General features: G+C 47.0%; 1 protein-coding gene across 1 annotated transcript in view; it reads left to right on the top strand.

The window, feature by feature from the left end:
* PPL (periplakin) overlaps positions 1 to 16,248 on the top strand; it is a 39,213-nt gene that overhangs the window by 9,766 nt on the left and 13,199 nt on the right. Inside the window, exons 2-7 of the mRNA XM_077274249.1 lie at positions 11,687 to 11,786; positions 14,028 to 14,182; positions 14,644 to 14,767; positions 14,836 to 14,961; positions 15,042 to 15,083; positions 15,173 to 15,334. Coding sequence (XP_077130364.1) covers positions 11,687 to 11,786; positions 14,028 to 14,182; positions 14,644 to 14,767; positions 14,836 to 14,961; positions 15,042 to 15,083; positions 15,173 to 15,334 — 709 coding nt within the window. The remainder of the gene's footprint in view (positions 1 to 11,686; positions 11,787 to 14,027; positions 14,183 to 14,643; positions 14,768 to 14,835; positions 14,962 to 15,041; positions 15,084 to 15,172; positions 15,335 to 16,248) is intronic.

The raw sequence follows: 16,248 nt of genomic DNA, 5'->3' as shown, positions 1-16,248 counted from the left end.
CGCCCTGCACAGCCGAGCCCATCACCTGCTGAATTATGGATGAGAAACATTCACTGACAAGGAGCCAAATACTACATACAAATACCGTATATACACCTATATACTGCACACCGTACAACGTAAGGGAATAGTGCGGATTATTCATGATGGACAAGAAACAGTACAATAAACTTCTATATCCAAGCAGTATTATAGTAGTTATATTCCTATATATAGGGGGCAGTATTATCTATATATATATATATATATATATAATTGTCTAAGGAGTACTTCCGTCTTTCTGTCCTCAACTTCCGTCACGGAAATCCTGCGTCGCTGATAGTTATATTCTTGTACATAGGGGGCAGTATTAGGGTATGGCTCCACGGTACGGTTTGCCGGCGGGATCGCCGCAGCGGCGAAGCCGCTCGGCACTAAGCCCCGCCCCCTTTCTGGGACGCGATGGTGCCGGATGTGTACAGTACACATCCGGGATCATCGCACCCCTCGCCATAGGACCCTGTGATATGCCTTGCGGGGACGCTGCGTCCCCGCAAGGTGTACGGACATGCTGCGATCTGAAAAGACGCACAGCATGTCCGGAGTCGCAGGGCCGCCGCGTGCGGGTTTCCATGCATAGTGGAGACGGGATTTCATAAAATCCCCTCCACTATGCTGGAACATCTGGACGCTGCTTGTTTGACGCTGCAGCGTCAAACAAGCAGCGTTTACGTACCGTGGAAACATACCCTAATAGTAGTTATATTCTTGTACATAGGGGGCAGTATTATAGCAGTTATATTCTTGTACATAAGAGCAGTATTATAGTAGTTATATTCTTGTACATAGGGGCAGTATTATAGTAGTTATATTCTTGTACATAGGAGCAGTATTATAGCAGTTATATTCTTGTACATAGGGGCAGTATTATAGTAGTTATATTCTTGTACATAGGAGGCAGTATTATAGTAGTTATATTCTTGTACATAGGAGCAGTATTATAGTAGTTATATTCTTGTACATAGGAGCAGTATTATAGTAGTTATATTCTTGTACATAGGGAGCAGTATTATAGTAGATATCTTCTTGTACATAGGAGCAGTATTATAGTAGTTATATTCTTGTACATAGGGAGCAGTATTATAGTAGTTATATTCTTGTACATAGGGGCAGTATTATAGTAGTTATATTCTTGTACATAGGGGGCAGTATTATAGTAGTTATATTCTTGTACATAGGAGCAGTATTATAGTAGTTATATTCTTGTACATAGGGGCAGTATTATAGTAGTTATATTCTTGTACATAGGGGAAGTATTATAGCAGTTATATTCTTGTACATAGGAGCAGTATTATAGTAGTTATATTCTTGTACATAGGAGCAGTATTATAGTAGTTATATTCTTGTACATAGGGGCAGTATTATAGTAGTTATATTCTTGTACATAGGGGAAGTATTATAGCAGTTATATTCTTGTACATAGGAGCAGTATTATAGTAGTTATATTCTTGTACATAGGGGGCAGTATTATAGTAGTTATATTCTTGTACATAGAGGGCAGTATTATAGTAGTTATATTCTTGTACATAGGGACAGTATTATAGTAGTTATATTCTTGTACATAGGAGCAGTATTATAGTAGTTATATTCTTGTACATAGAAGCAGTATTATACTAGTTATATTCTTGTACATAGGAGCAGTATTATAGTAGTTATATTCTTGTACATAGGAGCAGTATTATAGTAGTTATATTCTTGTACATAGGGGCAGTATTATAGTAGTTATATTATTGTACATAGGGGCAGTATTATAGTAGTTATATTCTTGTACATAGGGGAAGTATTATAGCAGTTATATTCTTGTACATAGGAGCAGTATTATAGTAGTTATATTCTTGTACATAGGGGGCAGTATTATAGTAGTTATATTCTTGTACATAGAGGGCAGTATTATAGTAGTTATATTCTTGTACATAGGGACAGTATTATAGTAGTTATATTCTTGTACATAGGAGCAGTATTATAGTAGTTATATTCTTGTACATAGAAGCAGTATTATACTAGTTATATTCTTGTACATAGGAGCAGTATTATAGTAGTTATATTCTTGTACATAGGAGCAGTATTATAGTAGTTATATTCTTGTACATAGGGGCAGTATTATAGTAGTTATATTCTTGTACATAGGAGCAGTATTATAGTAGTTATATTCTTGTACATAGGAGCAGTATTATAGTAGTTATATTCTTGTACATAGGAGCAGTATTATAGTAGTTATATTCTTGTACATAGGGGGCAGTATTATAGCAGTTATATTCTTGTACATAGGAGCAGTATTATAGCAGTTATATTCTTGTACATAGGAGCAGTATTATAGCAGTTATATTCTTGTACATAGGAGCAGTATTATAGTAGATATATTCCTGTACATAGGAGCAGTATTATAGTAGTTACATTCTTGTATATAGGAGGCAGTATTATAGTAGGTATATTCTTGTACATAGGGAGCAGTATTATGGTAGTTATATCCTTGTATATAGGGGCAGTATTATAGTAGTTACATTCTTGTACATAGGAGCAGTATTATAGTAGATATATTCTTGTACATAGGGGCAGTATTATAGTAGTTATATTCTTGTACATAGGGGGCAGTATTATAGTAGTTATATTCTTGTACATAGGGGGCAGTATTATAGGAGTTATATTCTTGTGCATAGGGACAGTATTATAGTAGTTATATTCTTGTACATAGGAGCAGTATTATAGTAGTTATATTCTTGTACATAGGGGCAGTATTATAGTAGTTATATTCTTGTACATAGGGGCAGTATTATAGTAGTTATATTCTTGTACATAGGGGGCAGTATTATAGTAGGTATATTCTTGTACATAGGAGCAGTATTATAGTAGTTACATTCTTGTACATAGGAGCAGTATTATAGTAGATATATTCTTGTACATAGGGGCAGTATTATAGTAGTTATATTCTTGTACATAGGGGCAGTATTATAGTAGTTATATTCTTGTACATAGGGGGCAGTATTATAGTAGTTATATTCTTGTACATAGGGGGCAGTATTATAGTAGTTATATTCTTGTACATAGGGAGCAGTATTATAGGAGTTATATTCTTGTACATAGGAGCAGTATTATAGTAGTTATATTCTTGTACATAGGGAGCAGTATTATAGTAGTTATATTCTTGTACATAGGGGCAGTATTATAGTAGTTATATTCTTGTACATAGGGGCAGCATTATAGTAGTTATATTCTTGTACATAGGGGCAGTATTATAGTAGTTATATTCTTGTACATAGGAGCAGTATTATATTCTTGTACATAGGAGCAGTATTATAGTAGTTATATTCTTGTACATAGGGACAGTATTATAGTAGTTATATTCTTGTACATAGGAGCAGTATTATAGTAGTTATATTCTTGTACATAGGGGCAGTATTATAGTAGTTATATTCTTGTACATAGGGGCAGTATTATAGTAGTTATATTCTTGTACATAGGGGGCAGTATTATAGTAGGTATATTCTTGTACATAGGAGCAGTATTATAGTAGATATATTCTTGTACATAGGGGCAGTATTATAGTAGTTATATTCTTGTACATAGGGGCAGTATTATAGTAGTTATATTCTTGTACATAGGAGAAGTATTATAGTAGTTATATTCTTGTACATAGGAGCAGTATTATAGTAGTTACATTCTTGTATATAGGAGCAGTATTATAGTAGTTATATTCTTGTATATAGGGGCGGTATTATAATGCTTTGTTTTCTACAGGGCACAGTATTGCAGTGATTAGAGCTCTGTTGGTTCACACTTTGTGTGTCTTCTGTGTAATAATAGCTTTTATGACTATGTTCTTTGTAGAGACATGACGCTGACAGGACCTGGGGAAATAATTATTTCCTCTCCTTTTCTATTAAATGTAATAAGTAAAGTTAATCCTAAATATGTAGAGGAGAATTCTTTGTACAGGCCACAACCTGCCGGGGTGATGGCGATGTCTGCACGCTGCAGTTTGGAGAACGCTTCTCCTGTCAGGATTGATCTCCTCATTTCCATGCCTGTGTGGTATATACAAATTTGTCTCACTGCTTGTCCATCAAAGGTCAGAGGTTTGGGCTTTTCTCTCTTCGGGGGCTGATGACAGGAGAGCCGGATACTTAAATAAACACGTCCAATCGGCTGCAGCTCCGCACAGTAGAGGAGCCCATACTGGATATTAGGGGCCACAGGGCAGATCTCAGGACGTGTGCTGTTATACACTGTGGGGCTTCAAAGAGTAAATGCCTCACTTGCTGCAGAACCTCTTTTTAAAATTCGGGAGGGGTGCACTCCATGTCCATCCTTGTGCTAGTGCGTGGGCCGTCCTTGCGCTTGCGTGAACCGTCCTTGTGCTAGTGCGTGGGCCGTCCTTGCGCTGGGGTGTGGCCCATCCTTGCGTGGCTCGTCCTTGCGCTGGGGCGTGGCTCGTCCTTGCGCTGGGGCGTGGCTCGTCCTTGCGCTGGGGCGTGGCTCGTCCTTGCGCTGGGGCGTGGCTCGTCCTTGCGCTGGGGCGTGGCTCGTCCTTGCGCTGGGGCGTGGCCCGTCCTTGCGCTGGGGCGTGGCCCGTCCTTATAATAAAAGCTTGTCCTCACCCTGAGAACATAATGTAGCCTTGTATACTAATTTTCTATCCTGCAGTAAGGAATATGCACAGGAGGGAAGGACGGTCTTGCGTCTGCTCTCCTGTACTTGTAGCCTTGGGGGTTCATTGGAAATTCTTACAAAGATTTTTTTCTTTTTTTTCTTTTTACATTTATTGAAATGTTTTCCCTGCAGCAAAACTGATCTCACATTCTGTGCGGATTGCAGGTTCCTGCAGGTCCGGCCGTCACCCGACAGTAATACGTTATACGCTATAGTAAGTGACGCCACCTAGTGCTGTAGAATTAACCTATACATTGCGCTAATATAGTCGGGGAGCTGTATTGCAGAACGCAAATTTAAATAGAAATTAAAACTTGTTGCAGCCAATCAGATCACAACAGCAGGTAAAGAAATATGGAATGGGTGGGGTCAGGAAACCCAGGAACCAATCAGATCACAGCAGCGGGTAAAGAAATATGGAATGGATGGGGTCAGGAAACCCAGCAACCAATCAGATCACAGCAGCGGGTAAAGAAATATGGAATGGATGGGGTCAGGAAACCCAGGAAACAATAAGGTTACAGCAGCAAATATCTGGGTGTGAAATGGGTGAGAATAGAACATTGGAACTAATCAGATCACAGCAGCAGGAATTGAGAAATGGAATGGTCAAATCTAATCAATCAGATCACAACAGCTGAGAACTGGCTAAGGAATAGGAGGGATTAAAATACCCTGGAACCAATCAGATATAAGCAGCAGGGAAGATGATGTGGAAATAGATCATTCTAGCCAATCAGAAGATAGCAGGAGGGAAGGAGTTGGGGGAATGGCTGGGGATAGAACACCAGAATGAGCTGTAAAGTGGGCGGGGATAGAACACTATGTAGCCAATCGGATGCTGCAAATGAAGATCTAAGCGGGGCATGAGCACCTTGTAGCTAATGATAGCCTTGAAAAAAACTTACCGGTATGACAAGTGGGCGGGGTTAGAACACTTTGTAGCAAAAACTACATGGTTGTAAAATAAGAAAATTCCATAAAAACATTTACTAGACTTCGAATTCGCAGAGCTGATACTCAAGGACTTAGTCAGGAGGCCTGTAATCTGAGTCTCGTAAATCTTGTTAAAATTCATTAAAAATACAAATGAGACACTTTTTTAGGTGAAGGAGACGAGTGATGGAAGCTGAGAGGCGTCACTGCCTCCAGGACACGTCACTGGGGATGATAGCAGCACTAGTGAGATGTGAAGGATAGTGAATGTATCCATCATACAGTACCGGACACACAGACACACGGTGGATAATATGAAGGAGGCTTTAATCATCAGATTTTTCTAAATAAAAAGTATTTTTTTTCAGCAGTGTGAGGTGTTATAAAGCCTTAGTATTAGGGGCTTATTGTAGTTATATTGGGATGATAGTGGCCCCCTCCCCTGTAATACTACATATAATAATCTATCCTGGCAGCACTGAGGACCCGCGTGGAAGTCTGACCCGGGGCCACGTCAGTTTGTCCGTTGTCCCCCTCAAGTTCGGCTCTCTCCCTAGTAACTGTGACATATGTGGTGGGAGCGACCACCTTCCTGGTGTGACTACAGCCCATACTGGTATCGGCCTCCATGATGGACTGGTCAGGTGTCAGATGCTCGAAAAAGTGAAACATGGCGTCGCTTGATTGGTTTCCTTTGCCCTGAACTGGCTGCAGGAACGTCTGGAGTACTGGATGCCAGATTAGTGGAAGGTTGTACAATAGGTTATCATGGCCTCTTATTATCTGCAGCTATTTCCCATGTACATTCCTGTCTGCTGAGTAACTGCAGCTCCGAGCAGCAGCCCCCCGGCCGGACCCAGAAACTGGTGAAAGACAAAAGCTGCACAAACATGGAGGACAGAACATTGGAAATCCTGCTAATCCAGCTGTCTAATCAGCTCCTCTCCTCCCCGCACTATCCAGCTTATTGCCTCTCATCTTCTCCCCTCTCCTCCCATTTAATTAACTTCTCCTCTTCTTTTTTCAACCTTCCCAATAATAATTTTTGCACTTCTCCCCTTCTCTCCCATCTTATCTCCACCCGTTTCTCTCCTCTTCTTTCCTCCACTTCCCTCCTCTTCTTTCCTCCACCCCATTTCTCTCCTCCACTTCTCCCCTATTCTTTCCTCCACCCCATTTCTCTCCTCCACTTCTCCCCTCTTCTTTCCTCCACCCCATTTCTCTCCTCCACTTCCCCCCCTCTTCTTTCCTCCACTTCTCCCCTCTTCTTTCCTCCACCCCGTTTCTCTCCTCCACTTCTCCCCTCTTCTTTCCTCCACCCTGTTTCTCTCCTCCACTTCTCCCCTCTTCTTTCTTCCACCCCATTTCTCTCCTCCACTTCTCCCCACTTTCACCCCATTTCTCTCCTCCACTTCTCCCCTTTTCTATCTTCCACCCCATTTCTCTCCTCCACTTCTCCCCTTTTCTATCTTCCACCCCATTGCTCTCCTCCACTTCTCCCCTCTTCTTTCTTCCACCCCGTTTCTCTCCTCCACTTCTCCCCTCTTCTTTCCTCCACCCAGTTTCCCTCCTCCACTTCTCCTCTTCTTTCCTCCACTTCCCCCCTATTCTTTCCTCCACCCCATTTCTCTCCTCCACTTCTCCCCTCTTCTTTCTTCCACCCCGTTTCTCTCCTCCACTTCTCCCCTCTTCTTTCTTCCACCCCGTTTCTCTCCTCCACTTCCCCCTCTTCTTTCCTCCACCCCATTTCTCTCCTCCACTTCCCCCCTCTTCTTTCCTCCACCCCATTTCTCTCCTCCATTTCTCCCCTATTCTTTCCTCCACCCCATTTCTCTCCTTCACTTCTCCCCTCTTCTTTCCGCCACCCCGTTTCTCTCCTTCACTTCTCCCCTCTTCTTTCCGCCACCCCGTTTCTCTCCTTCACTTCTCCCCTCTTCTTTCCGCCACCCCGTTTCTCTCCTTCACTTCTCCCCTATTCTTTCCTCCACCCCATTTCTCTCCTCCACTTCCCCTTCTTTTTTCCTCCACCCCATTTCTCTCCTCCACTTCTCACCTCTTCTTTCCTCCACCCTGTTTCTCTCCTCCACTTCTCTCCTCCACCCTGTTTCTCAACTTCTCCCCTCTTCTTTCTTCCACCCCATTTCTCTCCTCCACTTCTCCCCTCTTCTACCGTATCTTCCACCCCATTTCTCTCCTCCACTTCTCCTTTCTTCTTTCCTCCACCCCATTTCTCTCCTCTCCTTCTTTCCTTCACCCTGTTTCTCTCCTCCACTTGCCTCTTCTTTCCTCCACCCCATTTCTCTCCTCCACTTCTTTCCTTCACCCTGTTTCTCTCCTCCACTTCCCCTCTCTTCTTTCCTCCACCCCGTTTCTCTCCTCCCCTTCTTTCCTTCACCCTGTTTCTCTCCTCCACTTGCCTCTTCTTTCCTCCACCCCATTTCTCTCCTCCCCTTCTTTCCTTCACCCCGTTTCTCTCCTCCACTTCCCTCTTCTTTCCTCCACCCCATTTCTCTCCTCCACTTCCCCCTCTTCTTTCCTCCACCCCGTTTCTCTCCTCTCCTTCTTTCCTTCACCCAGTTTCTCTCCACTTCCCCCCTCTTCTTTCTTCCACCCCACTACTCTCCTCCACTTCTCCCCTTTTCTATCTTCCACCCCATCTTATATCCAGCCCTCTTCTTTCCTTCTCTTCTCCCCTCTTCTCTTCAGATTTAGGGCATGGAAAACAGGTCATAGAAGGGACAAAATTATGGGACTCCCCTGACAGACGCCGATTTCATGGTAGTATTTCATTTTGTAGCAGTAAATGATAAAGCTAATTTCCCATTATTGTACTTTTCTGAGAACTTACTGGTGGACATGACTTGTGCATTATGGGAGGGGATGTTGTACACGTCTGCAGACCAGTGGACAGGTGTTTTGGATGAAGACTGCCATGTTTTTCTAATTCTGGACAATTTTGTTAAAAACAAGCGCCGGCCCCTTATTCAGGACATTCCTGACATATCAGTGTCAGGCAGGGCGAGATTTATAGGGATCGGTGAAGCTGGAAACAAGATGGTCCTGGGAGGGCTTCACTCTGCACAGGATCTGTGGTTAGGGCACAAGATTGCCCCTTATGATGCACGCGTGTCTTCCAGGATTCCTGGAGGGTATCGGGGTTATCTGCACAGATTTTTTGTGACATTAACAGCACAAATCTCCCCTTTCTAATGATACATTGCAGGTAAACTAAAGTTCCAGGGAGTCCATCACCCCCAAACTGAAAAATAAAATACTTGATTATATAGGGGATTTAGTCCCTATAGGGATCATACCAGCAACAGCTGAAAATAATCGACCTTTAGCTCATACAAATGAAAGGGTTTCGGTGTACCCTTGGCATCACCGAGGGCTCAGTGCGTTGTTACATAGCCCAGTTTGCATTTTTAGTGCTCCCTCTGATCTTGACTGACAGCGTGATTCTCCAGAGCAGGCCCTGCCAGAGCACAATATGATCCCTCACTGATGGAATGACGACATCAGGAGCCGCACATAATGGTCTCCACCCTCTCTTCCATTTCCAGGTGTATCAGTGTAGCGAGCAGCGGCCGCAGACAGGAGCCAGGGATCAAAACCGGGGATCAAAACCGGGCAGACAGGAGCCGGGGATCAAAACCGGGCAGACAGGAGCCGGGGATCAAAACCGGGCAGACAGGAGCCGGGGATCAAAACCGGGCAGACAGGAGCCGGGGATCAAAACCGGGCAGACAGGAGCCGGGGATCAAAACCGGGCAGACAGGAGCCGGGGATCAAAACCGGGCAGACAGGAGCCGGGGATCAAAACCGGGCAGACAGGAGCCGGGGATCAAAACCGGGCAGACAGGAGCCGGGGATCAAAACCGGGCAGACAGGAGCCGGGGATCAAAATTGGGGAGACAGGAGCCGGGGATCACTGACAATGTGTGCACACCGCTGGGCTCCTCCAGTGTTAGAGCACACACTCAGGGATGCAGATTGAGTTCAGGAACAGGGCGGTGTGCTATACTTTCTATCCCATGTAAATACAGCCTATCCTGCAGTATCTTTTTTTCTGTCCCCTGTATACACATTACATCCTGCAAAATATAAGAATAAAGTTCATCAGCTCACCCTTGAATTGTCCACAGCAGGTGCAGTTATCCACAAAAGTGCATAGAATAGCGTTCAAGCCCACATGCAAAGTTAATCCATAATGATCCAGCACATCTTTTTGATAATAAAAAAAACTTTTACTTTATTCAAATCCTCTTAGGCTATGTGCACACGTTGCGGATTAGGCTTAGGAATTTCTGATGCAGATTCTGTGTCTCCTGGCAGAAAACGCACCTGCGATTTTTTTTTTGTGCGTTTCCGCAGCGTTTTTTTGTGCGTTTTTGCTGCGGTTTTCTTGCGGATTTGCTGCGTTTTTTACCCCTGCGGTTTTCTATAATCGAAGGGGTACAAAAACGCTGCAGATTCACAAAAAAGAAGTGACATGCTACTTCTTTTAAACTGCAGCGTTTCCGCAGCGGATTTTCCGCAACGTGTGCACAGCATTTTTTTTTCTCATTGATTTACATTGTACTGTATGTAAATCAATTGCGGATCTGCAAAAAACGCTGCGGATCCGCAGAGAATCCGCAACGTGTGCACATACCCTTAAAAACATTGTTGGAGATCAAGACAGAATGGGATAGCTAGTCCCACATAATAAAACTTTACGCGTTTTGACCCATGTGTCCAGTATACCTCCAGTACACCTCTACTTAATGTCCCATGTATATACAGCCTATCCTGCAGCATCTCTCTACGCATCCCATTTATGGCACCTCTATACACAACCCATCTTGCAGCATATCTCTCCTTTCTGTCCCCTCTATATACAACCCCTCCTGGAGCACATTTTTCCTTTTTGTCCCCTGTGTATATAGCCCATTCTGCAGCCTCAGCCCATGTATATAGCACATCCTGAAGTACATCTCTCCTCTCCGATACCTGCACACGGGCTCACTGCTACTTATGGGACACTTTCAATGACAATTGTAGGGTAAATAGAGCCTGTAGTGTCCTTATGAGGGTGATATTTGTGCAAAACAGGGAAGACTTAAAAATGGGTTTAGTCAGGCACAAATTAAAAAAAAAATGTGTATATAATTATAAGACCCCTTTGTGATTTGGGGAATACCCCTTTGCCACTACTACTTCATATCAATAACACCACGGCGTCAATATGACCTCCGCCATTATTGAGGATGGGCCTCTGTCATACCTCCTGATGTTTGTGTAAGGGAGGAGAATGCACAGAAATCCCCTAATTAACTTATTTACTCTGGAGCTCATCCTGTCTCATTAAAGGGTTAACCCCTGCCGTGCCAGGCAAGAATTGGAAGCTCTTGTGACCAGTCACGTCATGGAACTGCTATACAAGTCGGGGGAAGCTCAGAGGGGGCACAATCAGGGGTCTGCAGCAGTAATGGGGGCTTAGATGGATTTTGCTATTTTGTCAAAGCTTATGGACCATTTGAGCTGAGGTGCAACTGAAATCCCTGCGCACCCTATAGCTACAGTACTGCCCATAGGCAAGAAATGACCAGCAGTCCCATGAAAAGAGGGGGTGCGGCGTGCTAGGCATGCCCTATTGCTACAGGAATGCAATCAGTGATCGACAGCCCCATGTAAACAGCAGCCAGACCCTGAGTAAGGTATTTCAGGTACTGAGACCCAGGTGCGACTACAACTCCTGCTCCCTATAGCTACACACATGCAAGTAATCACTGGCAGTCCCATGTAAACAACAGTCAGTGGGGTTGCAGGGCTGAGCACACGCCTGATCCTTTAGCTTACACACACACATAGTTTGGAAAGTAATACAAAAGGCCAGATGAGTCACCAGCTAATGGGCTGGCATCGTGCCCGTCAGTGCTCCAGCTCCCCCCTGGCACAGGACCTCTCAGGGCTGGAGCTCGGCCGCCCAGGGGTGTGAACTAGAGGGAGAGGACTGTGGGCTAGGACTGCGGCTGAGGACTATGCTGTGCCTGGCTGACATCAGGACTGTCTCTTCTTACAGGATCTCCAACAGGGAACTGTCCGAGCTCATCGACAGACTCCAGAAGAATGCCGACCAGGTGGAGCGCAACGTGGTGGACACAGACTCCAAGCTGCAGAAGGTAGGGGAGGGTGCCAACATATATGCACCCATCATATAGAGTGACCCCCATCATATGGGCACCCAGTATACAGGCAGCCATCAAATAAGTAAGCGCTGACAACATCCTAAGCCTGTGCCACTGATGGACAACCTGCATGTAACTGGTGCCCACCTACCTCCCTGCGTGTAACCGGCGCCCACCTACGTCCCTGCATGTAACCGGCACCCACTTACGTCCCTGCATGTAACTGATGTCCACCTACCTCCTCTCATGTAACCGTCGCCCACCTACCTCCCTGCATGTAACTGGTGCCCACCTACCTCCCTGCATGTAACCGGTGCCCACCTACCTCCCTGCATGTAACTGGTGCCCACCTACCTCCCTGCATGTAACCGGCGCCCACCTACCTCCCCGCGTGTAACCGGTGCCCACCTACCTCCCCGCATGTAACTGGTGCCCACCTACCTCCCTGCGTGTAACCGTCGCCCACCTACCTCCCTGCATGTAACTAATGTTCACCTACCTCCCTGCATGTAACCGGCGCCCACCTACCTCCCTGCGTGTAACTAATGTTCACCTACCTCCCTGCGTGTAACCGTTGCCCACCTACCTCTTTGCATGTAACCGATGTTCACCTACCTCCCTGCATGTAACCGGCGCCACTTACCTCCTCTCATGTAACCGTCGCCCACCTACCTCCCTGCATGTAACTGGTGCCCACCTACCTCCCTGCATGTAACTGGTGCCCACCTACCTCCCTGCATGTAACTGGTGCCCACCTACCTCCCTGCATGTAACTGGTGCCCACCTACCTCCCTGCATGTAACTGGTGCCCACCTACCTCCCTGCATGTAACTGGTGCCCACCTACCTCCCTGCATGTAACTGGTGCCCACCTACCTCCCTGCATGTAACTGGTGCCCACCTACCTCCCTGCATGTAACCGGTGCCCACCTACCTCCCTGCATGTAACTGGCGCCCACCTACCTTCTCTCATGTAACCGGAGCCCACCTACCTCCTGTCATGTTACCGGCGCCCACCTATCTCCCTGCATGTAACCGGTACCCACCTACCTCCCTGCATGTAACCGGCGCCCACCTACCTCCCTGCATGTAACCGGCGCCCACCTACCTCCCTGCATGTAACCGGCGCCCACCTACCTCCCTGCATGTAACCGGCGCCCACCTACCTCCCTGCATGTAACCGGCGCCCACCTACCTCCCTGCATGTAACCGGCGCCCACCTACATCCCTGCATGTAACCGGCGCCCACCTACCATGCTACATGTAAACAGTGCCCAGCTACAATTTACATGCAAGTAGGTAGGTGGGCACCTACCTGCATGTAACTGGTGACCACCTACTAAGCTGCATGTAACCGATGCCCACCTACGCCCCTGCATGTAACCAATGCCCACTTACAATTTACATGGAAGTAGGTAGGTGGGCACCTACATGCACGTAACTAGTGCCCACCTAACAATCTGCATGTAACTGGTGCCCACCTACGTCCCTGCATGTAACCGGTGCCCACCTACCTGCCTGCAACCGGTGCCCACCTACCCACTACAATAGCCAGCAGAACCCTTGTGTCTTTCTGGGGCGGTTCCACATATAATCTGCTATACCCATGGTATATGGTGGCGGATCTAGCTGCACACCGTCTCTGTCCCCATCAGTTTACTATAGTTATAGCTCTGCAGCTTTACAGTTACCATATTGGAATCTGCTTTGGGTGTGACTAGAGCCATAATTAAAAACTTGCGCAAAGTAAATGTGAAGTTTTGATTTTGGCTGCAGACGGGTGTGAAAAGTGGAGTTGATTCTTTGCAAACCCCGATTAGCGCCTCCTTCTGCTCATATATCACTTTTTTTTATAGCTTTTTGTAAGGAAACATGGCAGGAAACGGCAGGGAAATAAAGTGGAAACACATCACAAGGCAGGAGCAGAGCCGCTGGGATCTGCTAGTGACTTGGATCCCCTCCCGGATTGCTCGGGGTGTGGGGGTCACTCACAATCTGCAGGTTCTCCGGATGTCAGATGTTTTGTAGTGGGGGGCAGCTGTTTCCTCCATTCTTACATTACACCTGCAGGGGGCAGCGGCTTCCCTGTATTTCTATTAGGATGCATAGCAATGCTGCCACCAGGTGGTGATAGTGGGTACTGTGGATACATAGTTCACATTACTTGGCACGTGAGCTGCATACATTGAGTATACCAAATTGCTGTCTCCGTTTTAACCTATTATTTTCCATCCAGGATGTGGAGAAGCTTCTGGCCCAGCAGCCTGTGATGTACAAAGACATCACGGCCAACAACATGTCTGAGACCGAGAAGCTCATAGTGGTCCTGGAAACAGATGCCATCCTGGCTCGTCAACTCAATCACCCGCAGGGCGACATGATACAGGAGGAGTAAGTGCCGGGAGCATGAAGTCGTGTGTTGGAGTCCATGGTTTGCCCTTTGAAGGGGGTCTGGGACGTATTTTTCGATAGTTGTCCCCTCGGTCTGTTCCCATGAGATGTCATTTCCGAGGCTCATAGTGGAGCTGACTACAAACCGACCGACAGAAATAGCCGCAAACAGATACTGGATCCCTGACAGGTGGTCAGAACGGCGCCAGACACATTCCTGTGAGGGGCCCTACATGCAGCCCCGGTGTTTAGGAGCCGCAGAGCAAACGTCTGTGGTCAAGGAGGGGTTAATATTACATAGAGGGGTATATCCGAGGTCCCGTATAATATTATGTCCCCCGGCCCAGAGAATATCTGATATTACGTTCCTTTCATGAGGGCGAGGTGTTACTGATTGGGTCCCTCCAGGTCGTGGTTGATGCAGCCGATTCTGACCGCCGCTTATCTCTCCATGTCTCCAGCATCCGGCAGCTTAAAGAACGACTGAGCAGCCAGAGGAAGAAGCACGACCAGATCTACAATCAGAAGGTGGCGGTCCTGGACGCTCCAAAAGTCAACTGGGGCAAAGTGATCGACGATAAGATGGTGAGTGGCGGAGATGATAGGGGTGCCCGCATGTCAGAAACGTTCACCTAATGTTCGCCCGTCTCCAGGACCAGCTGAACAACGCCACGTTCGCCACCGATCTACCCAGCCTGGAGAACCAGATAATGGAGCACAACATGCTGCACAATGAGGTGAAGGCCATCGGAGACCACGTCAACAAGGACACGGACAAGGTCAGCCATATTCACCGCGCTGGATGGAATCCCACTACTACCACCCCCATCATCTCACGAGCTCTTCCCTTTATCCACAGGAGTACATCAGCGGTCTGCAAGTGAAATACCAAAAACTTCTGGTAAGGAGCCATAGCCGGGTGCCAGTAGTAATGCGAGACCTCGGATACCATCCTCCCCTACAATGTCCCCTCTCCACTTTCCCTGGCAGAGCGCCTCCCAGAAACGGCAGCGAGACCTGGGCACCTTGCAGGACTACATGCAGCGCTGCACCAACGAGCTCTACTGGCTGGACCAACAGGAGAAGGAACGGATGGAGTACGACTGGAGCGACCGCAACACCGACTACATCAGCCGCCGGAGACAGTACGAGGCGAGTACGGTGTTCGGGGACACAAAGGGTCACCTACAGAACACCGCATACACCGATATTCCCCTACACACTGCCCCCTACAGAACACCACGTACCCCAATACTCCCCTACAGAGCACCTATATGAGAACACCGCCCGCTCCAATACTCGCCTACACGAGAACACCGCCTGCTCCGATACTCGCCTATACGAGAACACCGCCCGCTCCGATACTCTACCACACACTGCCCCCCTACAGAACACCGCGTACCCCAATATTCCCCTACAGAGCACCTATACGAGAACACCGCCCGCTCCGATACTCGCCTACACGAGAACACCGCCTGCTCCGATACTCGCCTACACGAGAACACCGCCCGCTCCGATACTCGCCTACACGAGAACACCGCCCGCTCCGATACTCGCCTACACGAGAACACCGCCCGCTCCGATACTCGCCTACACGAGAACACCGCCCGCTCCGATACTCGCCTACACGAGAACACCGCCCGCTCCGATACTCGCCTACACGAGAACACCGCCCGCTCCGATACTCGCCTACACGAGAACACCACCCGCTCCGATACTCTACCACACACTGCCCCCCTACAGAACACCGCGTACCCCAATATTCCCCTACAGAGCACCTATACGAGAACACCGCCCGCTCCGATACTTGCCTACACGAGAACATCGCCTGCTCTGATACTCTCCTACACACTGCCCCTACAGAACACCGCGTACCCCAATATTCCCCTACAAAGCACATATATGAGAACACCGCCCACCCCGATACTCTCCCACATACTGCCCCCTACAGAACACCGCGTACCCCAATATTCCCCTACAAAGTACCTATATGAGAACACCGCCTCCCCCGATACTCGTCTACACGAGAACACCGCCTGCTCCGATACTCGTCTACACGAGAACAA

The sequence above is a fragment of the Ranitomeya variabilis genome, chromosome 7 (genome assembly GCF_051348905.1).
Source record: "Ranitomeya variabilis isolate aRanVar5 chromosome 7, aRanVar5.hap1, whole genome shotgun sequence".
In the NCBI taxonomy this organism is placed as follows: Eukaryota; Metazoa; Chordata; class Amphibia; order Anura; family Dendrobatidae; genus Ranitomeya; species Ranitomeya variabilis.
This window is presented reverse-complemented; position numbering and strand designations above follow the sequence as displayed.